General features: G+C 41.2%; 1 protein-coding gene across 2 annotated transcripts in view; it reads right to left on the bottom strand.

Annotated features, from left to right (window-relative positions):
* The window catches only part of SLAIN1 (SLAIN motif family member 1), a 78,854-nt gene extending 54,507 nt beyond the window's left edge, over positions 1 to 24,347 (bottom strand). For both annotated transcript variants that reach the window (XM_021065765.1, XM_021065766.1), the window contains exons 1-2: positions 23,484 to 24,347; positions 1,250 to 1,389 (exon numbers count right to left, since the gene is read on the bottom strand). In XM_021065765.1, the coding sequence (XP_020921424.1) occupies positions 1,250 to 1,389; positions 23,484 to 24,106 (763 nt within the window). In that variant the 5' untranslated portion in view covers positions 24,107 to 24,347. The remainder of the gene's footprint in view (positions 1 to 1,249; positions 1,390 to 23,483) is intronic.

Below are 26,321 nucleotides of genomic sequence, written 5' to 3'. Positions count from 1 at the left end.
CACTTATTTCGTTTGAGTCAAAAGGTTAATAAAACATGCTAATGTTTCGTTTGGGCTTCCCCCTATAAAACTGTTTCTGTTCATGTTTACTGCTGACTGGGCCAATAAAGCACAAAATTCGGGTTAAGGACACTCTTCGGTGTCAGCGAGACCCAGGCCCTGGCTCTGCTTCCAAGTTTCACTCTGCCCTGGTGATCCTCTGAACTTCTCTCAACTTCGTTTTTCTCACCTCTCAAAGGGAGTGGAGTACCTACTTCAGATGAGTGCAGTTAGACAGAATAAAATGAAAAACATCAAGATCTTAATGTACTGATGCTCAGAAGTAAGAGCTCAAGACATGTTACCTACTGAACTATGTCTTATCATGTCCACATATTTCCTAAGCTTTCATTATCCCTGAAGAGCATCATGGCCAGTGTTCTCTAACTTCAGTGTGGGTACGAATCACCCTGGTGGACCTGTCATCGCAGATGCCCTTGGCCCTCCGCCCAGCTCCCCTGAGACATTCCTCTGGAGGGATCTCTACGCTCAAACTCGAGTTGATCTCGATGTGAGTGAACCATGGAACAGAAATGAAGTGTTCCTAGATAACAAAACAGGGGCCAAGAGGTTAAGAGACAAGCAAAAGCCTAAGTGACACAGCCTTAAGGAAGTATCAGTCTACTTCGTCAAAATACCATGGAGCTGAGTACGACTCATTCCTTTTGCTTTTTTTCCCTGCTACAACTGTCCTCATTTTCTTTTGGACTTAAACTTATGTTAAATAATGTTACCTACAATATGAAGATTATCTCCTAGTTTATAGAGGTGAGGACTTCAGGTTAGACATCCAAGTAAACATTTGGGGAACTCAAAAGCTAAGTACTCAGGTCCCAGAGGAACCCCAATTTGCTATCTGGGAATTGAGCCATATAATCATGTAACTATCCCCAGAGAACCTGGGGATAAGGCTAGCCCATTCTATTTGCTGAACATTTCTAAACAGAACCTTTAAAAAGAGAGAGAAAAATAATATGTATTCCTACAACACAATGTAAAAGCAGCTGAGTAACTGGCTAAAAATTAGCACAAAATTAAATATACTCTATACTGAGAAACCCTGACATACAAACATGTGAAGTGAGTCGCATGCGATAGCTGCATCTCAGGGTAAGGTTTTTCAATTTAAGTGTCTATTCCCAAACCAGCAACAAAACAGAGTGGACTGTGGCAGGAGTTTGAGGATGCAGATGCACAGGTTTGCAGTTACCTTGCTCCAGTCTAAAGCACAGGGAACGCCTTGCCGCTTCCATCTCCGGAGTCGGATTATCTAGGACATGTCTACACCACTGCAAAGGGCTCAGGGATTTCTCTGATGACAGGAATGTCTTTGAAGAGCCAACGTATAACCTTAAAAAAAGAAATCTACATTATAGGGATTATATAGCTATATAGAGATTACCTCTCTTCTACTTGAGAGAAAACAATATGTATTTAACAGTTTCTAGCAAAACAGAACTCACATTTGATTACGTCAAATACCACAATCGCTTTTAACAGAAAATATCACCTAGTAGTAGAATACATTTTTTTGTGGCTTGGTGGCAAGGAGGACTTCAAAATACTCTGGAACAATGTCTCAGAGAGCTGGAGGGCATCATGATGGTCTGACCACCTCACTTATATGTCTAGAAATGAACATTTTCATCTCTCACATGGGCTAAAGTATATAAACATTATATGGCAGATAAGGCAAACCTCATTTACACTTTAAAAAAAAAAAAAAAGTCTAGGAGTTTCCATTATGGCTCAGTGGGTTAAGAACCTGACTAGTATCCGTGAGGATGTGGGTTCAATCCCTGGCCTCGCTCAGTGGGTTAAGGATCCGGCATTGCCAAGAGTTGTAGTAGGTCCCAGCTGCAGCCCTGATTTGACTCCTAGCACGGGAATTTCCATTCCACAAGTGTGGCCCTAAAAAAAGAAAGAAAGAAACAAAAAAACAAAAAACAAATAAAAAAAAAAAAGTAAAAGTCAACTGTTTGTTGACTCTCTCCACCCTTAAATAATTTCATCTTCCCCCTCTCTCAAATCTATGATAAACTTAGTATATGCTTCTTTCTCATGAAAGCCAAGCAGCTTTCAAAGATATGTTTTAGGAAGAATTCACCATGACACAATAGTGGGCAGGAATCCACTCTGGGGTACTGCAAATGATAAAGGTTTTCTCTCACTGATAACTCTTCTAAGGTAAATTTTACAATATTTACAGTGATAGGGTTATACAAAAAGGTTTATCCTGAGAATTAACCAACAGTTGACTAAAAAAAAGGAGGAAAGAAAATTACAATTATGGGCTCTAGTCATTGACCCTTGCTATGTAAAGCTGTATTCTAATTACAAATCTCATTGAAGTAATACTCCTTCCAACAAAGTTACCGTAAATTAGGCACTTATTCTTGAAATAATAAGATTTCATTATTCACTCTTTTACTGTTATAGTCTGGTCTCCCACATAGTTGAGTAATTTATCCCAGATGGTTGGGGAATGTACTACTTAGAAAATTATTCTTGTACTTCAGGGTTGGCAAACTTTTTCTGTAAAGGGCCAGCTAGTAAATATATAGATTTTGTGGCCACACAGTCTCTGTCACAAATACTTAACTTTCCCTCTGCAGCCCAAAAGTATCAGAGATGATATATAAATAAGTATGGCTGTGTTCCTATAAACTTTATTTATAGATATTAAAAGCTGAAATTCCCATAATTTTCACATCGAAAAAGAGTATTCTTTTTTTTTCAATCATTTAAAAATGTAAAAATCAGAGTCCCGTCATGGCTCAGTGGTTAACAAACCTGACTAGTATCCATGAGGACTCAGATTCCATCCCTGGCCCTGCTCAGTGGGTTAAGGATCTGGCGTTGCTGGGAGCTGTGGCATAGGTTGCAGACACAGCTCAGATCCCAGTTTCTGTGGCTGTGGTGTAGGCTGGCAGCTACAGCTCCAATACAACCCCTAGCCTAGGAACCTCCATATGGCACGGGTGAGACCCAAAAAGACAAAAGACAGGAGTTTCTGTCATGGCGCAGTGGTTAACAAATCCGACTAGGAACCATGAGGTTGCGGGTTCGATCCCTGGCCTTGCTCAGTGGCTTAAGGATCCAGCGAGCCATGAGCTGTGGTGTAGGTTGCGGATGCGGCTCAGATCCCATGTTGTTGTGGCTCTGCTGTAGGCTGGTGGCTACAGTTCCAATTAGACCCCTAGCCTGGGAACCTCCATATGCTGCGGGAGCAGCCCTAGAAATGGCAAAAAGACAATAAATAAATAAATAGATAGATAGATAAATAAATAAATAAATAAAAGGGGGGCAAAAAAAGACAAAAGACAAAAAAATAAATATGTAAAAATCTGAGCTAATCCGCTATACAAACCAGGCAGTGAGCCCACACAGTCTGCTGACTCCTGTTAGAGACGAAGATTCTAAAATATCTCTTTTACTCAATCTAATAGTAATTCTAATATATCATTCCTCCCTTAGAGAGTGGACAACAGTTCTGCCTTTATTGAAAATACGGTGGCTAAGAATGCTTATTCCCAGGAGGCATCATGGTCTTCTACAGCAAGATCATTACCAACCTGTATAGATCCTTGCTTTTCATCCTTCTTTGCCATCAGACCTGTGAACTGTTACTGCACAGTTCTCTCTAGAGCCCCAAGTAAAGTTTCATCTAAGCTAATTGTTCCCAATCTTTACCACATAACAATTGCTCAGAGGATTTGTTAAAAACACAAATTGCTAACACCTGATTGCAGGCAGCTCTAAGCTACCCTATTCAGTAGGTCTGGGGTAAGATCAAAGAACCTGAATGTCTGCAAGTTCCCATGTGATGCTGATACTGCTGTCTGGGGACCACAATGGATGCACTGGGCTGAGCCAACTGTGGCAATTCCATGAATCCCTTGTGCCCAATAACTGGTTGAGGCGCAAGGGCTGGACACAGTCGTAGCCAATAAAAACCAAGGAGAAATATTCTGATGGGCATGTGGGCAAGTTTTCTCTTCATGTTTAAAGGGGGCATAAAAGACTCAATTATATGCTTCTCACAACATGTGCACTTTAAAGACAGGAGTTAAAAAGCAAAGAACACTACAGAAACAAATGAACAAAACATAGCAAAAACAAACAAAACCCACAAAGAAAAACCCAGGGGGGCCCAGAAGGTTTCACTATGGAATTCTACCAGATATGTAAAGAATACCAATTATTCACAAAGTCTTAAAAAAAAAAAGAGAGAGAAAGAGAAAGAAAGAAGGGAGCACATCCTAACATAGTCTACGAGACGAGCATAGCTAATGAAAACCTGACATTCACACCAAACACAGACGTTACAAGGAAAGAAACTAAAGATCGACACCCCTCAAGAAACAAAAGCAAAAGGTCTAAATGTTTTAGCAAATTCAGAACAACCATATACAAAAGGAATACTTCATCACCAAGGGGGGTTTAACCCAGGAATGAAAGGTTGGCTTAACAGTCAAGTATCACTGTAACTTATACACTGAAAGAGAAAAAGCATGTGATAATCCCAATATACAAAGAAAAAAACATACCTAAAAAAACCCTCAGTAAATTAGAACTAGAAGGAAACATCCTTAATCTTACTGAAGGCATTTATAAAAAAAAGGATCCTTATCAGTGAAAGACCGAAAACTTTTCCCCTACTACCAAGAACAATAAAGAGTCTATAAGTTCTAGCCAGGACAATTAGACAAGAAATAAAACCATTTGGTTTGGGAAGAAACAAGTAAATGTGTCTTTATCCTCAGATGACATGATCATCTATATAAAAAATTCTGAGGAATCTACAAAAAAGATACTAAAATAAGTGAGTTTAGTAGCAAGACTGTAGGATACCAGATCAAAATACAAAAGTATTTCTATACTAGCAGAAACCAATACTTTTGAAATGTCACTTCCTATTTTTAATGGTGTAAGAGAAACCCTAAGATGCCTAAGGATTAATGTGACAAAAGATGTCAAGACCTGTACACTGAAAACTAAAAAACATTCTAAGAGAAACTTTAAAAGATATAGAGAGACAGACTATGTTCGTGGGTCAGAAAACTAAATATTAAGATGTCAATTATCCCAAAATTGATCTATTTAAGAAAATATCAATTAAAATCTCACCAAGATTTCTGTAGTAATGGGGAGTTCCCATCATGGCCCAGCAAAAACGAATCCGACTAGGAACCATGAGGTTGCAGGTTCAATCCCTGACCTTGCTCAGTGGGTTAAGGATCTGGCGTTACCATGAGCTGTGATGTAGGTCACAGATGCGGCTCAGATCTGGCATTGCTGTGACTCTGGCGTAGGCCAGCAGCTGTAGCCCCAATTAAACCCCTTGGGAACAGTCATATGCCACGGGTGTGGCCCTAAAAGACAAAAGACAAAAAAAAAAAAAAAATTTTTTGTAGTAACATAAATTAAAAGTCACAGTAGTGGGGAGTTCCCGTTGTGGCGCAGCAGAAATGAATCCAACCAGTATCCCTGAGGATATGGGTGTGATCGGTTCCTTAACCCACTGAGTGAGGCCAGGGATCACACCCACATCCAGCTTAACCCACAGCTGTACAGTAGGTTGCAGATGCTGCTTGGATCTGCTGTTGCTGTGGCCATGGTGTAGACCAGCAGCTGCAGCTCTGATTCAACCCCTAGCCTGGAAATTTCCATATGGAAATTTTTTTAGGTGCAGCCCTAAAAAAGAAAAAAATAATAATAGTTACAGTAATAAAGACCATTAATTTACAATGGCATGAAGATAAACAGATCAATGGGGAAAAATAAACTGTCTAGAAATAGATATATTAACATGTAGAATGCTGATTTTTGATAAATACACACAATTCAATGAAGCTAGTCCTTTGACCAAATGGTGCTAGAACAAATAGATATCCATTTACAAAAAGTGAATATTCATCCATACTTCACAGAATGTCCAAAGTTAACTCAAAATAGATCACAAACATGTAAAAGGTTTATAGTTTAGGTTTTACAAGAAATCAGAGACAGAAGTTTTTTTGTCCTTGGGTTAGCAAATATTTATTAGATACAATTTTTAGACTGAAAGTGTGATCTATAGAACAAAGTGTATCTACTAGACTTAAAACTAAAAACTTTGCTCTTTGAGACTATTAACAGAATAAAGGACAAACCATAGATCAGGAAGAAAATATTTGAAAATCATTTATCTGATAAAAGCTTTAAGAGGAATATATAAGAAATTCTGTGAACTCAGTAAGCAACCCAGTTTTTCAAAATGGGCAAAAGATTTAAACAGGTATTTCACCGATAATGATGTATAGATGGTAAACAGGTGTATGAAAAGAGTCTCATCGTGAGTAACTAGGGAAATGCAAACCAGAGCCCCAGTGAGATACTAGTCAAAGCTATCAGAATGCTTAAAGGTAAGACTTGCCATAACAAGTCTTGGTAATGATATGGTATAACTGAAACTCTCCTACCCTGCCAGCAGAAATGTAAATAGTATCAACACTTTGGAAAAAAATTTAGCAGTCTCTTTAAAAATTAATCTACATCTACTTTCTGTTCCAGCCACTCAAAAGCCAAAAAGAATTTACCTGAAAAACATAAAAGGCATGTGTCCACACAAAGACTTATTTGTAATAGCGCAAAACTGAAAACAACTCGAATATTCACAAAAAGATGAATGGATAAACAAATCACTGTTGTGTCCCTACAATCTAGTAGCTTTTCTTACAACAAAAAGAAATGAACCGCTGATTCATGTTAACAACACAGATGAATTTCCCAAGAACTATCTTTTGTTTGTTTTGGTTTTTTGTTTTTTTAGAGCCACACTCGTGGCATATGGAGATTCCCAGGCTAGGGGTCTAGTCAGAGCTACAGATGCCGGCCTACACCACAGCCCCAGCAACTTGGGATCTGAGCCTCTCATCTGCAACATATACCACAGCTCACAGCAATACGGGATCCCTAACCCACTGAGCAAGGCCAGAGATCAAACCCGAATCCTCATGGATCCTAGTTGGGTTTGTTAACTGCTAAGCCACGAAGGGAACTCCTCAAAAGAATTATCTTGACTGGAGTTCCTCTTGTGGCGCAGCGGTAGCAAACCCGATTAGTATCCATGAGGGTATGAGTACAATCCCTGGCCTTGCTCAGTGGGTTAAGGATCCAGGGTTGCCATGAGCTGTGGTGTAGGTCGCAGACTCGGCTCAGATCCCGTGTTGCTATGGCTGTGGTGTAGGCTGGCAGCTGCAGCTCCAATTCATCCCTTAGCCTGGGAACTTCCATATGCTGCAGGTACATCCATAAAAAGCCAAAAAAAAAAAAAAAAAAAAAAAAAAAAAAACTACCTTGATTAAAAGAAGCCAGAGCAAACCAAAAATGAAAAAGGGTGCAAATATGTGCTTTCACTGATATAAAAGTATAGATGTAAACTAACCTAGACTGCCAGAAAACAGGTCAGCAGCTGCCTAAGTGGGAGGAAGGCAGGATCAGGAGAGAAGGAAATACAAGGGGCTGGAAGCAAGCTGGAAGCACTGGGACATACTCACTATCTTGACTGTCCTGATGGTTTCATGGGTGTGTATACATATGTCAAAAGCTATCAGATAGTACACTTTAAATCTATGCAGTTACATTTCACTTATACCATTAATGAAGCTTTATTTTAAAAAAGTCCCAAGACAGTAAGTAACTGACTGCTTTCTGCCTTTTAATGTTCTTAAGACCAGAGCCTGGAGCTGCCATCTACCAGGCAGGCGAATCAGCATTAAGCAGGTGCCACAGTTTCAGCATAAACAAGCCACAATGTTGGTCAACTGGGGAACTTCCTTATCTGTCCACTTCTAAATAAATTGTCCTCACTGTTTAATATGCACACACAAATTCATGCACTGTCTGAGCCTTTGCTTATTCTCAGACTTCTCTCAGCTACCATCTGAAGTAGTGCTCTGCCTATCACCTCTAGCATCCCATATCTTCCTGCTGCTAAGAACTTCTACCCACGAGCCTGCATCAGGATTTCACATACTCCCATCAGTCTGTTTTGTAAAGTGTTTTGCTTTTTGTTTGCAGGGGAACCCTTTAGGAAGAAGTCCTTAATCTCTTCGGGCCTGCATCATATGGCTTTCTCATTTGACCACACAGCCTCACAGCACACGCAAAAGCAGTGCTTGCTTCCTGCAGGCACAGTTAATTGCTACGTGATCCACTCTGCTGTATTCCTATACAGGGATTTCTCTCTTTTATACTCCATCCATCCATGCTATCTGCTACTATGCCTCACCCCTACCATGCGGCTCATAGAATATAGGTGTGATCATGTGAATGAAACCAGGAGTTCAGCTGAAAATCTGCATAGGGAATAAGTGGGACCCCAGATCCCCTCCTCTACTTCAGCCAGCCAGTCCCACCACCCCTCCTCCACTACAACCGAGGATCAGAGAAGGTTGACCCAGAAAAGCTCCCACTTCAGGCAAAGTGAAGTGAGCTGAAGGAGCAATGAAATACTTCACTGAACTAGAGGGACTAACACTGCAGGTCCACCTGCTGAAGGGTTAGAATCCTCGCTCCATTTTCCCCTTTACCTTCCTAGAACTCACTTCCTTACTTCTGTCTCCCAGGAGTAAAGGTTTAGGTCCAGAGAAACAGATGAACCCAAGAGAAGACCTAGAAATACTGGAACTTGAGCTGGCAACCCACCCAATCACTTGTAAAGTCTACCAGTCAAAGAGCACCACCCACACAGAGCCTTGCATCAACTTTAATACTGCCTCTGGGCATGAACAGAAAACCAATGACACCAGATATCTGGAATACTCCCTTTAAATAAAACTCTGAGACTTTTAGAAGGAAAAAATAAAAGAACCGAGGAGAAATACAAGCAGAAAACAGATAAAAATCCAAGACAATTAAAACTGTTATCATCTGACAGAAAATGTTGTATTCACAAAACAAAAATAGGATGGCTAAAAAAAAAAGTTATTCTTTTTTGGCAAATGAACCTTTTAAACTATTGTAAGTAACTGTGTAAAAGCAATTTGAAGCAGTCTCCCAGATGCAAAACACAAAGATTAACAACAGGTGGAGAAGGAAAAAACTAAGAGACAAGTCACTTAGAACAATCTTCTATATACACAGACCTCTATATCAAAACCTCATTGTAACCATAAACCAAAAATCTGCAATTGACACACGGACAAGAAAAGAAAAAGAAATCTGAAGGCAACACTAGGAGTTCCTGTGGTGGCTCAGTGGAAACAAATCTGACTAGTATCCATGAAGACGCAGGTTCAATCCCTGGCCTCACTCAGTGGGTTAAGGATCCAGCATTGCCATGAGCTGTGGCATAGGTCACTGATGCAGCTCAGATCTGGTGTTGCTATGGCTGTGGCGTAGGCCTGTGGCTGCAGCTCTGATATGACCCCATAGCCTGGGAAACTCCGTATGTCTCAGGTGCAGCCCTAAAAAGACAAAAATAAAATAAAATAAAGGAAACACTAAAGATAGTCATCAAATCACAAAAGAGAACAAGAAAAGAAAGGAAGAAAAAATACCAACAAAAACAAATTCAAAACAATTAACAAAATGGCAATAAGAACATACACATTGGAGTTCCCATCGTGGCACAGTGGTTAACGAATCCGACTAGGACCCATGAGGTTGCAGGTTCGATCCCTGCCCTTGCTCAGTGGGTTAACGATCCGGCGTTGCCGTGAGCTGTGGTGTAGGTCGCAGACATGGCTCGGATCCCGAGTTGCTGTGACTGCGGCGTAGGCTGGCAGCTACAGCTCTGATTAGACCCCTAGCCTGGGAACTTCCATATGCCATGGGAGCGGACCAAGAAATAGCAAAAAGACAAAAAAAAAAAAAAAAAAAAAAAAAAAATACCATACACATCAATAATTACCTTAATTGTAAATGGACTAATGCTCCAACCAAAAGACATAGACTGGCTGAGTGGATATAAAAACAAGACCCACAGGGAGTTCCTGTCATGGCTCAGTGGTTGACAAACCCAACTAGTATCTATGAGGATGCAGGTTCAATCCCTGACCTTGCTCAGTGGGTTGGGGCTCCATCATTGCTGTGGCTGTGATGTAGGCCAGCAGCTATGGCTCCGACTGGACCCCTCACCTGGGAACCTCCATATGCCACAGGTGCAACCCTAAAAAAAACCAATAATAAAAAAATAAAAAATAAAAACAAGACCCATCTATATACTGTCTACAAGGGACCCACTTCAAATCTAGGGACATGTACAGACTGAAAGGGAAAGACTGAAAGTGAGACTGAAAAAAGTTGTTCCAGGCAAATGAAAATCAAAAGAAAGCCAGAGTAGCAATAGTCATTATCAGACAAAATAGACTTCAAAATAAAAAGGCTACAAGACTCAAAAGACACTATAATGATCAAAGGATCAATCCAAGAAGATGAAACAATTGTAAATATATATGCTCCTAACACAGGAGATCCTCAACATACAAGGCAACTGCTAACAGCCGTAAAAAAATAAGTCAACAATCACAAAATAATAGTGGGGGACTTTAACACCCCCCTTGCAGCAATGGACAGATAATCCAAACAGAAAATCAGTAAGGGAACACAGGCCTTAAATGAAGCATTAGACCAGGTGGAATTAATTGATATTTATAGACCATTTATCAGAAAGCAGAACACACGTTCTTCTAACGTGTACATGGAACATTCCCCAAGATAGATCACATCTTAGTCCACAAATCAAGCCTCAGTAAATTTAAGAAAACTGAAATCATATCAAGCACCTTTTCCGACCACAACACTGTAAGATTAGAAATCAATGACAAGAAAAAAACTGCAAAAAACACAAACACATGGAGACTAATAAACAATACGCTACTAAGCAACCAATGGATCACTGAAGAAATGAAAGAGGAAACCAAAAAATACCTAGAGACAAGGGTTCCCACTGTGGCACAGCAAGACCAGCAGAGTCTCTGCAGCACCAGGATGCAGGTTTGATCCCCAGCCTGGCATAGAGGGTTAAAGGAACAGGTGCTGCCCCAGCTGTGCCATAGGTCAAAACTGGAGCTCAGATCTGATCCCTGTCCGAGGAACTACATATGCCACAAGGTGGCCAAAAAGGGGGGCAAGGAGAAATAAGAGACAAAGGAAAACAAAAACACAATGATCCAAAACCTATGGGGACATAGCAAAAGCAGTTCTAAGAGGTAAGTTTACAGCAATACAAGTCTGCCTTAGGAAACAAGAGAAAACTGAACCTAAACTTACACCTAGAGCAACTAACGAAGAACAAGCAAAACATAGAGTAGAAGGAAAGAAATCATAAAGAGCAGAAATAAACAGAGACAAAGAGAACAAAAAAAATCAATCAAATAAAAGCTGGTTCTTTGAAAAGATCAACAAAATTGATAAACCTTTAGCCAGACTCATCAAGAAAAAAGAGGGGGCTCAAACCACTAAAATCAGAAATGAAAAAGAAGCTACCACTGACACCATGGAAACACAAAGGATGCAACTAAATGCCAATGAAATGGACAACTTAGAAGAAATGAACAAATTCTTATGAGAAAGGTACAATCTTCCAAGACTGACCAAGGAAGAAATAGAAGGTATAAACAAATCAATCACAAGTACTGAAATTGAAACTGTGATGAAAAAACTTCCAACAAACAAAGCCAGAACTGGATGGTTCCACAGGTGAATTCTATCACATATTCAGATAAGAGGTAACATCTATCCTTCTTAAACTATTCCAAAAATTGCAGAGGAAGGAACACTTCCAAACTCATTCTATGAGGCCACCAACATCCTGATGCCAAAACCAGACAAAGATATCATAAAAAAAGAAAATTATAGGCCAATATCACTGTTTAACTTAGATGAAAAAATTCTCAAGAAAATACTAGCAGGAGTTCCTGCTGTGGTGCAGTGGAAAGAAATCCGACTAGGAACCATGAGGTTGCGGGTTTGATCCCTGGCCTCGTTCAGTGGGTTAAGAATCTGTCATTGCCGTGAGCTATGCTGTAGGTCGCAGACATGGCTCGGAACCTGTGTTGCCATGGCTGTGGTGTAGGTTGGTGGCTACAGCTCCAATTCTACCCCTAGCCTGGGAGCCTCCATATGCTGCAGGCACGGCCCTAAAAAAAGAGAAGAAAATACTAACTGGAGTTCCTGTGGTGGCTCAGTGGTTAACAAATCCAACTAGGGACCATGAGGTTGTGGGTCTGATCCCTGGCCTTGCTCAGTGGATTAAGTATCCAGCATTGCCGTGAGCTGTGGTGTAGGTTGCAGAGGAGGCTCGGATCTGGCATTGCTGTGGCTCTGGTGTAGGCTGGCAGCTACAGTTCCAATTAGACCCCTAGCCTGGGAAACCCCATGTGCCTCGAGTGTGGCCCTAGAAAAGACACACACACAAAAAAAGCATACTAGCAAACCAAATCCAACCACACATTAAAAGGATCATAAACCATAAGCAAGTGAGATTTATCCCAGGGAAGCAAGAATTTTTCAGTATCTATACATCAATCAGTGTGACATATCACAAATTAAAGGATAAAAACGATATGATGATCTCAATAGATACAAAAAAAAAAATTTGACAGAATTCAACACCAATCTATGATTAAAAAAAAAAATCCTCCAGAAAGTGAGCATAGAGAGAGCCTATTGCAACATAATAAAGGCCATATATGACAAACCCACAGTTAATATCATTCAAAACAGTGAAAAGGTGAAAGAATTTCCACTAAGATCAGGAACAAGACAAGGGTGTCTACCCTCACCATTTTTATTCAACATAATTTTGGAAGTCCTAGCCATGGCAAAAAGAGAAGAAAAAGAAATAAAGAGAATCTAAATTTGAAAAGAAGTAAAATTATCACTGCTTGCAGATGACATGATACTATACATAGAAAACCCTAAAGATAGTACCAGAAAACTACCAGAGCTCATCAATGAATCTGCAGAACTCAGATACAAAATTAATACACAGAAATATCTTGTATTTATTTCTACACACTAACAATGACAGATCAGAAAGAGAAATAAAGGAAACAACTCCATTTACCACATTAAAAAGAATACAATACCTAGGAATAAAAACCTATCTAAGGAGGAAAAAGATCTATATTCCAAAAACTATAAGCCAGTATTAAAAGGAACTGAAAATGACACAGATGGAAAGATATACCGTGGTTTTGGATTGGAAGAATCAATATTATCAAAATGACTATACTATGCAAGGCAGTCTACAGATTCAGTGAAATCTCTATCAAATTACCAATGACATTTTCTATAGAAACAGAACCAAAAAAATTAAATTTGTATAGAGACACACAAGACCCCAAATAACCAAAGCAATCCTGAGAAAGGAAAAAAAGAGCTGGAGAAATCCGGCTCCCTGACCTCAGACTATGCAACAAAGCTACAGTCATCACAACAGTATGGTACTGGCACAAAAACAGAAATATAGATCAATGAAACAAGATAGAAAGCCCAGAATAAATCCACACATCTACAGTCAACTAATCTATGACAAAGGAGGCAAGAACATACAGAGGAGGAATGACAGTTCCTTCAATAAGTGGTGCTGGGAAAACTACACAGCTACATGTAAGGAATGAAATTAGAACATTCTCTAACACCATACACAAAAATAAACTCAAAATGGATTAAAGACCTAAATTTACGATCAGATACTACAAAACTCTTTAGAGGAAAACACAGGCAGAACACTCTTCAACATAAATTGCAGCTGTAACTTTTTGGGTCCACCTTTAAAGTAATGAAAATAAAAACAAAAATAGACAAACACAACCTAATTAAACTTAAAAGCTTTTATCCAGCAAAGGAAACAGTAAACAAAACAAAACAACAACCCACAGAATCCACAGAATGAGAAAATATTTGCAAAGGAAACTGCTAAGAGATTAATCTCCCATATATACAAACAACTCATGTAGTTCAATACCAAAAAACAAAAAGCCCAATGAAAAACTAAGATCTAAATAGACAGTTCTCCAGAGATGACATACAGATGGCCAAAAAACACATGAAAAGATGCTCAACATTGCTAAATAATCAGAGAAGTGCAAATCAAAATCACACTGAGGTTATCACCTCACACAGGTCAGAATGGCCAGGATCAAAAAGACTAAAAACAATAAATACTTGAGAGGCTATGGAGAAGAGGGGAACCTTCTTACACTGTTGGTGGAAATGTAAATTGGTACAACCATAATGGAAAACAATACGGAGATTCCTCAAAAAACTAAAAACAGAAATACCACATGGTCTGACAACCCCACCTCTGCGCATCTATCCTGAGAAAACCACAATTTGAAAAGATACATGCACACCAATGGTCACTGCAGCACCATTTACAGTAGCCAAAACATGGAAGCAACCTAAATGTCCATCAACCGAAGAAGTGATAAAGAAGATTTGGTATCTATACACAATGGAATATTACTCAGCAATTAAAAGGAATGAAATAATACCATTTGCAGCAATATGGATGGTACTAGAGATTATCATACTAATAAGTGAGGTAAGTCAAACAGAGAAAGACAAACATCATAATGATATTGCTTGTGTGTGGAATCTGAAAAAAAAATGATTCTGGTGAACTTATTTACAAAACAGAAACAGACACAGACTTCAAAAACAAACTTGTGGTTACCAAAGGGGACAGGTGGCAGGGAAGGAAGGATTTGGGGTTTGGGATTGGCATATACACACTACTGTATATGTAATGGATGGTCAATAGAGACCTGCTATATATAGCACAGAGAACTCTACCCAATATTCTGTAATAACCAATATGGAAAAAGAATCTTAAAAAAAATGGATATGTGCATAACTAAATCACTTTCCTGTATAGCAGAAATTATCACAATATTATAAATCAATTATAATCTAATAAAACTTTTAAAAAGAACACTAGGGATAAAGAAAGAAAAAGTCATGAAAGATTCAATATTCAAGCACAGTGCACTTTAGGATAATAAAAACTGGAACAAAATGGAACAATGCCCTTAAATATGAGGAAAAATAGCTGACTTAGACATTCATACCCAGCCCAACAATAAATCTATGAGGACAGAATAAAGACATTTTCAAATGCACAGGATTTCAAAGCGTATTTCTCACACATGTCCCTTCCTCAGAAAGCTAGTGATGCTGTGCCCCATCTGTGCAAATAAATCTAATTCAAAGACAAAGGATTTATGAAACTGGAGATCCAACACTGGCTGGAAACCAAAGGAATTTCCATGACAACAGCACTGCACACTAACCTAAGGAATAAACATTAAGGACTGGAGCATTAGGGATTAAGGGTTCTAGAAGGGATGGGACTACAAAATAAATTTTTTAAAAGTCATTCCACTTAATTTTTTGGTTGGTGGCACCCACAGCATGCAGAAGTTCCCAGGCCAGGGATGGAACCCACCCCATAACTATAACCAGAGCCACAGCGGTGACGATGCTGGATCCTTAACCGAGCCACAAGGGAACTCCCCAAAATAAAGTTTTTACTTTTTGTCTTTTTAGGGCCCCACCCACGGCATATGGAGGTTCCCAGGCTAGGGATCAAATTGGAGCTGTAGCTGCTGGCCTATGCCACAGCCACAGTCACAGCAACTCAGAATCCAAGCTATGTCTGCGATCTACACCACAGCTCATGGCAATGCCAGATCTTTAACTCAGTCAGCAAGGCCAGGGATCGGACCCCATCATCATGGATGCTAGTCCAGTTTGGTAATGGCTGAGCCATGACGGGAACTCCCAAAATAAGGTTTTCAAAGTAGATTGAAGAGACTGTCAAATGTTTGACCTTCTCGAGAAATGTTATGGCTCCCATACAGTATTTAGAGAAATAATTAGTTATAAGGGATTAAAGAAAGCAAAAGAGAAGGAGAGGGGCCCTTATTAACTCTTGGAGGAACAAAGACTAGAGAAAATAAAGGTAACAGACTATTAACAGGGCTCAGCTAACAGTTAATAATCATTAACACAGACATGAGATAGGACTTAGGAGAAAACCATTATGAGAATGAGAGTGGAAAGAAGATGAAGTGGTTGGAGGATGAAGATATCATAGTCTTCAGCTTCCAAGACAAGTCTATAGGTGTTTAAGATCATGTAGTATAAAGGCTGCTTAGAAATAAAAAATTTTTAAAAAAAAGGAAGAGCTAAAGGAGTATAAAGTGATATCTATATGGAGGACTCGGGGAGGAAAGAGTTGAGAAGACTGTTGTTTTCGGTAATTAGCCTTGGTATAGATGAGTCTTTGAACTATTTACATCCTATTTATTTTATTAGTCTGATAAAACTTTAGAAGCACTATGCAAACATATGGACAATTTTTTTTGGGGGGGGGGACCAAGCCTGCAGAATGCGGAAGTTCCCAGGCCAGGGATCAAACCTGAACCACAGCAGTGACAATGACGAATCCTTAACTGCCAGGCCACCAGGGAACTCCCAGAAGGGATCATCTTTAAAGTCAGTCTCCAAATAATGCTCCCAGGATAGTTTCAAGTCTACTGTATCTCTGGCTAGGCCTAGAACTAGACTTAGAGAAAAAGGGCAGGTGGTTACAAAGATCATGTAGCTACAAACTGTCTCAGTATAACATGTCTCCAAAATTAGATAAGCAAGGAGTTACTGTCATGGTGCACAGTGGTTAACAAATCCGACTAGGAGTCATGAGGTTGTGGGTTCAATCCCTGGCCTTGTTCGGCAGGTTAAGGATCCGGCATTGCCATGAGCTGTAGTGTAGGTCGAAGACGTGGCTTGGATCTGGTGTTGCTGTGGCTCTGGTGTAGGCCAGCGACTACAGCTCCAATAAGACCCCTAGCCTGGGAACCTCCATATGCCACGGGAGTGGCCCTAGAAAAGGCAAAAAGACCAAAAAAAAAAAAAAAAAAAAAAAAAAAAAATTAGATCATCAAGGCAAAACTTCGATTTTCTCCTAAGTGGTTCTCATCTTCTAAAAGGTCATAAAAATTAGAGTTCCAGTCGTGGCTCAGCAGTTAAGGAACCCGATGAGCATCCATGAGGACACAGGTTTGATCCCTGGCCTCGTTGAGTGGGTTAAGGATCCAGCATTGTCGCGAGCTGTGGTGTAGGTCGCAGATGCGGCTTGGATTTGGCATTGCTGGGGCTGTAGTATAGGCTGGCAGCTACAGCTGATTCAACCCCTAGCTTGGGAACCTCCATATGCCATGGGCGAGGTCCTAAAAAAAGAAAAAAAAAATTAGTCATAAAAATCACCCCATTCACTGTCATTATAATGTCAGCAACATTTACGTCTTATTTTGCCACAATTAATCCAATATACCACCTACTAACTGCTCTTTCACCTTCTACAGTCTCATTGATGGTATATTGGAATCTAGCAAGAATACCGGAACAGACTTAGTCTAAAACTTGAATATGCTTCAAATATTAGAAAAGCTACCATTAAAATGTCACACTTTAGTGTTCCTTAACTTCTCTTCAAAACTTCCAAAGGCACTTGACTAGCAACTACTGTCCTTCTCATAGAATTTCTCCTTTTCCATCCGCTTCATTTTCTGGACCCCTGACTGAATAAGTGCACTAATACTGGGAAGTCAGAAATAACACAAAGCTCATCATAATAACCCCGAATGCTTCACAAGAGGTATTTCAAAATGTCTAGAAAAAAATAATCTTAGCTATTCTCAGCTTTTGGTTCTAAGGTCATCCTTTTGCAGATAACACAAAAACAAATGGCATAGCAAAAATAATGACATCTATATCATAGTCCTGTCACTGAAAAGTAGCATGTGTCAATTTTCAGGTAAGTCATTTTAAGAACCTTCAATGACCAAAATTTTATTCTAAGGAAAGGTAAAACACCAGCACTGATTAGCATAATCAATCCATCTTTTTAGTCAGCTTAGATTCTCTAGCACCTGCTAGGGTCAAGCTGGTCAGCTGCTGCAAAAGAAACAGCCCCACTAAGCTATTTAAAAGTTTCAGTTAAGTCTAAGTATTAGCTATTAAACAGTCATATAGCGGACTCTCCCCCCGCCCCTCCACATTTAGATCTAAACTCTATTTCAGTGTCTCATAGCAGTGTTCAAAGTTACTCGTTTAAAAGGCACCTTAGGAGTTCCTGTCGTGGCGCAGTGGTTAACGAATCCGACTAGGAACCATGAGGTTGCGGGTTTGATCCCTGGCCTCGCTCAGTGGGTTAAGGATCTGGCGTTGCCGTGAGCTGTGGTGTAGGTCTCAGATGCGGCTCGGATCCCGCGTTGCTGTGGCTCTGGCGTCGGCCGGGGGCTGCAGCTCCGATTAGACCCCTAGCCTGGGAGTCTCCATATGCCAAAGGTGTAGCCCTAGATAATCAAAAAAAATTAAAAAAAAAAAAAAAAAGACACCTCAGCACAGACTTCAGTCAGCTCCACTTGCTCCTAAAAAACACTGCACATTTTCAATTAGCATTGTCAGAAAGTGAAGCACCCTCTGGTCTTTTCCCTGAAAATCAATTATGCAAAAAAATCAGTTTAGGTGGTCTGATTTAGCTATGCCATATGTATAGTACAAGGTGTTCAACAGCTTTGATGAAGAACCGGCAATGATTTTAGCCATCTGTCCAGGGTCTTGGTGTTTCACATGGAAGATGAATATCTCATTCATTAAATTTCCCTTAATTTGTTCATACCGCCATTTTCCCCTTGTATAATTAAGAACTTTTCTCTTGTCCTTTCCAGTTGGGCGCGTTAAAATCTCTGCCACATCCTTTTTATGTAAATCTCAATATTCTGCTAATTGCCACTCCACTAGAATAAATAGCTCCTTATACAGCTGTATTTTGTATCAGTCTGCATGTTTTAATCTTCACACTATGTGCATATAGACTTGTCCTCCTGGCTAAGGTGTGCAGGTCCTGACTTTCCCCAGCATTAAACTATCTTTGAGGAGCTGTGCTCTTCTACCTTTTTTCTTCAAGTCCATTTTGCTTTCAAACAGTACAAACTGGAGCTAATCTAAGTCTAGCCAAAATGCACAAATACATTTACTATTTCGAGCCAGGACCTATACATCTAAAACTGAAATACGTTTAATCAAGACAAATTTGTAGTATAGGAAAAACTGCACTGATTCTGACTTTATATTCTATTGCACTTCATTAAAAAATAATACTTGTCAGTCCACTAAACTGACTTTATAACTCACTAATGCATCACAGCCACCCTTGGGGGAAAAATACCAATGGTGCAAACACTTCTGAATCCATGTAAGTAACCTGAACTTTAGTCAATTATTTCAGTAAATAACTGGAGAAGTTTATGTAAGTCATTTCTCCTTGGAGCGTCAGTCCCTTAACATTGAAATAAGGGCGCTAAAACAGCTCAAAGAAAGGTCTACTAAGCAGTTGGTGATTTACTGCTCCCACTGCCACTTCATTCCAATCTGATTCCCTCTCCTCATATGCTGGTACTTCTCAGCCTAGCAACAGTGGGACAGGGACCTTTGAAACATCCTTCTGTACAGACTGAAAAGTCATCTGGTCACACCATGACCCACATGTGCATCAAGATGTCAGTTCTTTTCAGCTTTTGTTTTTTTAACTACTCAACTAATTTATTACATTTATAGTTGTACAATGACCATCACAACACAATTTTATAGGATTTCCACCCCACACCCCCAGCGCAACCCCCCACCCCCTAAACTGTCTCCTTTGGAAACCGTTAAGTTTTTCAAAGTCTGTCAGTCAGTATCTGTTCTGTAAAGAAGTTCACTGTGTCCTTTTTTCAGATTCCACATGTCAGTGATGGCATTTGATGTTGGTGTCTCATTGTCTGACTGACTTCACTTAGCATGGTAATTTCTAGGTGTATCCATGTTGCTAAGGAATTTGCTTCTGATACTCAGTTTCCCTTTACTTTCTGGCCTATGGTCTCCTGGAAAGTTAAGGCTGTCAAATTAAAAGCAAGATAATTGAAGAATCATTACAGCAGGATGTGAAGTTTGCTATGGGACTATAATAATTGGAGTTAAGGTTCTGAAACCACAATCATCTTTAATTTTCTAAGACATTTAATTCTAGCAGCACTGTGCTAAGATGACCAGACTGTATTAAGGCAAAATTAAATACTTTAAATTCAACTAAGATAAACATTTGAAGATTTAAGACAATTTGTTTTGTTTCAAGGCTTTCATCGAAACAAAAAAAACACATCGTTCTTCTTAAGCCAAAGTGTTTTTTTTTTAATAGGCATACTTATAGGTTAAATAACTGTTTGGGTAAAAAAGGCCTATGAGAACTGATTCATCATTCACTAACTAATGAACTACCATCAAGCAGCTACTACCCTATTCACTGTTTTCTTTCTACATGTAATTCTTGAATCAAGTGTTATCCATGTTGTAATAGAAGGTGAGTAGTTATATTCTAGTATTAGAAAAAATAGACTTACATCAAAGAACTTCTAAAATAGTCCATCATTAACCTACATGTGTGAACTTTTCTTTCCTGAAGATACGGCATTAGAGCAGGAAGTACTATTCTAAATAAGTTATCAATTTTAACCCATTAGGATGAAATGATAAACATGCTCAAAAAATTGCAGGTGATACAGTTAACAGTAAGTTGGTGCTTAGTAGTTACTTTAACAATGATGCGGTTGTTACATAGAGACAAAGCTGCCCAACATATGCTCAATGAAAGGCAGGTGTAAAAAAAGCTGAACTCTATGTATCTGCATATTGATTTGTGTAATTATGTTTTTACCTTGAAGGATCTAGAGAAGGTTAACAGAGTTAACTCCGAGTCATAGTTGTATATGGAGGACAAGAGGGAAGAGAGTTGTGACTTTATATTCACTTCTGTGTGTTGTCTTTTACAATGAAAATGTAAAACTTATTTTAAAATATTTTTAAAAATAATCAGGTACATATTATCCACTTCAACTGTTACACAATTATTACTTAATAAATAGGAAAAAGAAAATGAGCTGCCTTCCTGCAAATGTATCAGGGCATCCAAATGAAAAACACTATTTGTGAGGCCACCGGACAGGGACATGTGGTGTCAGAGGGCTCTGCAAACATTAACAAGTAGGTTTAGTTTTGAAATGAAACCCTGGAGACTGTTTGGTCATCAACAGGCCAAATACTGCAGTAGAAAATTATATTAATGAAGTAGAAAATTAATATGTACATTATATTAAGATATAAAAATGCTCTGATAGAAGTTTTCCATAAATCAAGTGACCTTAAAAAAAAATTTAATCTATCCCACTTAATGATCCCTCCCTGTTTTTCCACCTAGGATTGGAATCTTAGGTTTGTTTTGAGGAAGATACTCTAAAAACAAGAGTGCCATTTGTCTACAGAAACATCTGTAAAGTGTCAAGGCATTGATTTATTCATTCACCTAGGTACTTGGTGAGTGAAATTAGCAGAACCTGCTACAGTTCAGATTTGCTGCAAATCACCTTAAGTGCTAATAGCTTCATCTCACTAAATGATGTTTAAAGTTTATTTAATGCTGATTCGACACACACACACAAAAACTACAAAGGGAAAGCCTAGATGTTAAAAACCAGCAATAGTTAGATGATAACTAAATATGATAGATGTCCCTTCAATAGAAGAAAAAATTTTATTAGCTACCTACGTATGGCCACCAATCCCATACACTTATGAAATTGTAAGTATATCATCATAAAAGAAAAAATTTTATTAGCTACCTACGTATGGCCACCAATCCCATACACTTATGAAATTGTAAGTATATCATCATAAAGTTTAAAATGTTAATATTTTTAAAACACAGGGTTGATCCCCATCTAAAATAAAGCAAGTTTCCTTCTTCTGCGTATGTACACATCTCCAGGAAAGGCCAAGCTGGGACTATATCAATCTAAAATAATTTCAAAGTGGCATAAGGGCTTACTTTCCGCTATTAGTAAGAACCATCACGTGATCATTTTTCTGGCACCATATTCAGGCTAAATCTGATATTACAATACAGCCTTAGCTTCACCAAAATAAAGGTGCAGCTTCTCAAAAATGGCTTATATTTCCAGGAAATGGAGAGCTGTTTTGATTTTTGCAACCTGAGCTACCCGCCCAGTTGCTAAAAAGTACTGAGAAGGAGGATGACTATGCCTTATTACAGCTTCGTACATTTTGCTTCTCAGAATTGAGCCAACTAGTGTACTCTACAGTTAAGAGTTCTCAAGAGTGCAAGGAAAAAGCAACACCACAATTCCCAATGGGAAGCCAGCAAGATTCTCCATCTCACATGCCCTCCTGGGCAACTGTGCACCAGAAACAAAGAAAGTGAGGAAAACCCAGCTTGGCAAACAGGAAGGGTCCTAAATAAAAAGACCTCAGATTAAATCAAAAAGGCTCCAGCTAGTCTTCATTCCACTGCTGCGTGGGGGCTGTTCATTCTTCCTGCACGGACCTAAGTGCCACCTTATCTGAAGGTGGGACTTGGACTCATCTGACATCACACTACCTCTAGTGCCTGAGAAAAACATGAATCAACCAAAAGAAGTCAAAGTGCTGACTACCCCATGAGCAAGGAGCATTAAAAACAAGTAAAGGAATTAGAACTCCCACCAGCGGCTCACTGATGGGAAGACAGAGGTAACCAGATTTGAACTTAATGAATGACGGCAGCCTCAAGTTTTCTGATAACCAACTTGAAGCTCCTAAAAATTAAAAAAAGTTTCCTTCAATCGCCAGCTTAATTTTGAAAATTAATGCAAGTTCCTTGGTAAATAGATAACGGAGTATCTTCAAGCAGCTCTCTCCATTCCCTGATGAGCCCCCATTTTTTTTACCCCCACTATTACTGACAGAAAAGCCAGTGAGGTCAGTACATTGGGAAAGCCAGACAGTCTCTTAAGTGAGAAGCTATCAGAAAAGATGCCGCGAATGACACAAATAACTGCACAACTCAAACAGTAAGAACGAAGCTCTTAAGGAGATATCACTAGGCGGCTTGAGGGTGCCAAGGAAGTAGGGACAGCACGCAAACACTGATCAGCCTCAGTTTGGGAAGAAAACAGTAACAGTAGCAGACGGAGGCCAACCCCTACCCATCCCCCGTCCTCACCCCCCCCCAAAAAAAGGCTGAGAAAAAGAACAGAATTGAGTGACAAAAAGACAAGAGAGCTTGGACTTTGCAGTTAATGCTAACGAGGACCTTGGGACTCAGTCATCAGCAGAAAGAACACAAGGAGATGGAGAGGACCAGTTCATCTCCAGATGGTCAGCCTGAGCTCTTAGCAAACAGGTTTCCATCCTGGTCAATAGCCTCCGCTCAACGCCCGGCTCGGAACCTGCCAGGCCACCGCGTCCGGGGGGCGATGGCTAAGACTCGCCCACTCCCTTCCAGCCCTCACCCTCCCCCGGACGTCGCAGGCGAGGGTCCCAGGGCAGGGAGTGGAGCTCAGCAATACCAAGTGTAGTCGTCCTCGTCCCGCCAAGCCGCCAGGCTCTCCAGGTCCAGCAGCTCCACCTCATCCAGCAGCGTGGGGGGCGGGGAGGGCGGCGCGGCGGCGGTCCCCGGTGGTGTCTCCGCGACCCCCGGCTCCGGCCCTCCGCCTCCCGCGCCGAAGAAACCAGCCGCCGGCTTGAAGGAGACGAAGGGCGCCTCAAGGGGCTGCGCCAGGCTGCAGAGCGAGGAGGGCGCCGGGTTGGGCAGGCAATAGGGCCCCGGGAAAGCGGGGCTGGAGGCTCCGCTACCACCGCCGTTTCCCCCTGCGCCCAACGCCAGCCCGAGCCCCAGGCCCCCCGAGGGGGTGGCGGCCGGTGGGCTCCGCGGACTTAACGGGCTGCAGGCCCCGGCGGGGGGTGGCGCAGCGGGCGGCGGCGTCGGCAGCAGCAGCAGGTGCGGGGCGGCGGCCGCCCGGCTCCGCAGCTGCTCGTTCTGTTTCTCCAGCTTGCGCACCAGCTCCTGCAGCTTCTTCACCTCCAGCTCCGCGTTTACCACCGGCCCGGAGCCAGGTCCGGAGCCGCCCCCCGCCGAGGAGCATTTCACCTGCTCCGCCATCATCGTGGGCCCCGAGGGCGCAGCGGTCATCAAGGCGGGTGGAAGAGGGGGAACGGGGGATGCGCGTCGCCGCTCCAGCTCCTCGGGCCTCGGGGAGGCTACGGCTCTTCTCCAGCCTCCCCAGCCCAGGGAGCTGACTTCTCTGGGGCTGAGGCCGAGCCGGCTGTGTGCATCAGCGCCGGGCCCCAGCCTCCGGCCGAGGCAGCAGCCTCTGAGCTACTCTGCACATGCTCAGAGCGTCCCTCCAATCTCCAGGGCGCCGCGGCGAATCCGGGTTTTAGCCGCGGCCCCCGGGCGGGGCGGGGCACGGACGCTAAGTGGGCGGTGCCGGGGTGGAGGAGCGGCCCGGGGGCGAGGCGCTCCCGAGGGGCGGGGCCGGGAGCGCAGGCTGGGGTCCTGCGGCCTCCGCCCCCGCCCACGCTGCCCAATCCCAGGTGCCTGATTGGACCTGGCCTGCACTCTCCCGCCACAGGCACTTCCTCCCGTCGCTGAAGAGCTCTCAAATCCCGCGGACCTCAAAGTCAGGGGCTGGGTTCCAAAAGAGCTGCTGCAGGTGCTTACCCTGGGCGGGGGTGCATCCCTCGCCAGCCAGCTTACCACCTTCCGAGAGTGCTTGTGCTTAATGACGTCATCTCCTAGCCACTAGCTAACGGGAAACCTATAGAAAACCAAAGGGCAGGGCATCAGAACTAAAAAGTAAAAACGCAGAACTGAAGGGCTTTGAGATGATGGTATCAATCCCCTAATAAGTAAAGCAGAAATAAAATGGTGGGAGAGAGGCAGCCTAGGGGAAAGGAGAACCCCAAGAGAGCGAAAGTGGCCAGCCGCCAGAGACAAGTGTTCAGTTTATTCTAAAATCGTCCGATTCGAACTATTCTGTTACCACCATTACCATCATGTTTCTCTCGTAAATCATTATAGGAGAAACATGAGTAAAATTCAATGGTGCTCCATCTGTTAAATAATTTACGAGCTATTAGGTCAGACTTGCTAGGGTGGGGGTGGAGAAGAAAAGCAAAACCTCAGAACGCTGCCCTGTACCCCCAATCTCACGTACAGACCTGCTGTTTCTAATAATTCTGGAAATTATTGGTAAATCTGCTTTTAAAAGGGGGTGAAGGAGGACTTTAAAGCAGACGAATTGAATATTTTCATTCGCTATATATTGACTTAGCATTTGGGGGTGTTTAACACAGAAAAGTCCGAGATTTTATTATGAGAAAAGTCCACAGAACTGTTCTCATCCTCAGGTGATACACTATCTAGGGAAGTTCCCTGCTCTGGCACTTTATACATACCAACCTTTGTGACAATGTACCATATCCCTCTGGAACTGCTAGCACATTGTATCTGTTGGTTTTGGATACCAACTCTGTGCCTTCCTGCTCAGAAACACTTGTATCTTCTCAGTTGTCAATCTCAGTTGGGTGATCCGCATTTAACTTGCTTGGTGAGCACTTCCATAAATGAGATAAATGTGTGGGATAGCTGCCCCTACCTTCCTATCTGGGTCAACCACTTAACCACCTGTATCACCCACCACCTTTCCAAGTTTTGGTCCATCCTTTAGATGTGCTGGTTATTACTAAAACCTGGAGAAGTGGAGTAATACTGCCGAAAGTCCTAAGTAAAGAATCTATTGAAGGTTTTCCGCATGCTCAGTGGCAGATGCGGAGAGCAGTATTCCTGCAACACAAAGAAAGGGAGACAACAGGCACAATGAGAACAAAGAGCTGCTGAGTTTCACGTTAGGAAAGAAATTGAGAACCGGCACCCAACAGCTAAGACAACAAGAATTAAGATGTAAAGAAAGGCAGTCATTTTACTGCAACATTTATATACTCCAGAGAAGCAGAGAAATAAACATCCCGCTTCTCCCTCATTCACCCAGCTTGGGCTATCGAATACATCCAAGCAACCAGTAGTCAAGCCTTAGAACTGTGTTTTCTAAGTAATGATTACTATTTTAAAAAGAAAAAAAAACAAACAACTTTGTTTCAGGAGCAAGCATTCATTGAAATTTAGACCTAGCAAAGAGATGAAACATTGTGTCTTAAATTTCAATCGTGCATTCTTCTTCCGAAAAAACAAATTTGCCCTCTTCCTGTTTTTAAAGTGTGAAACTGGTGTCTAGAGAAATTTTAAATCATCTTTTTCTTTTATAAAAGCACCTCTTTTTTTTCCCTCTGTACATTACATATGTCCCACACCAGAAACAATCAAAATGCACCCTGATTTTAAGTTG

Source organism: Sus scrofa, chromosome 11, assembly GCF_000003025.6.
Source record: "Sus scrofa isolate TJ Tabasco breed Duroc chromosome 11, Sscrofa11.1, whole genome shotgun sequence".
Taxonomy (NCBI): Eukaryota; Metazoa; Chordata; class Mammalia; order Artiodactyla; family Suidae; genus Sus; species Sus scrofa.
Note: the sequence above shows the minus strand (reverse complement) of the source record. Positions and strands in the feature narration are given on the sequence as shown.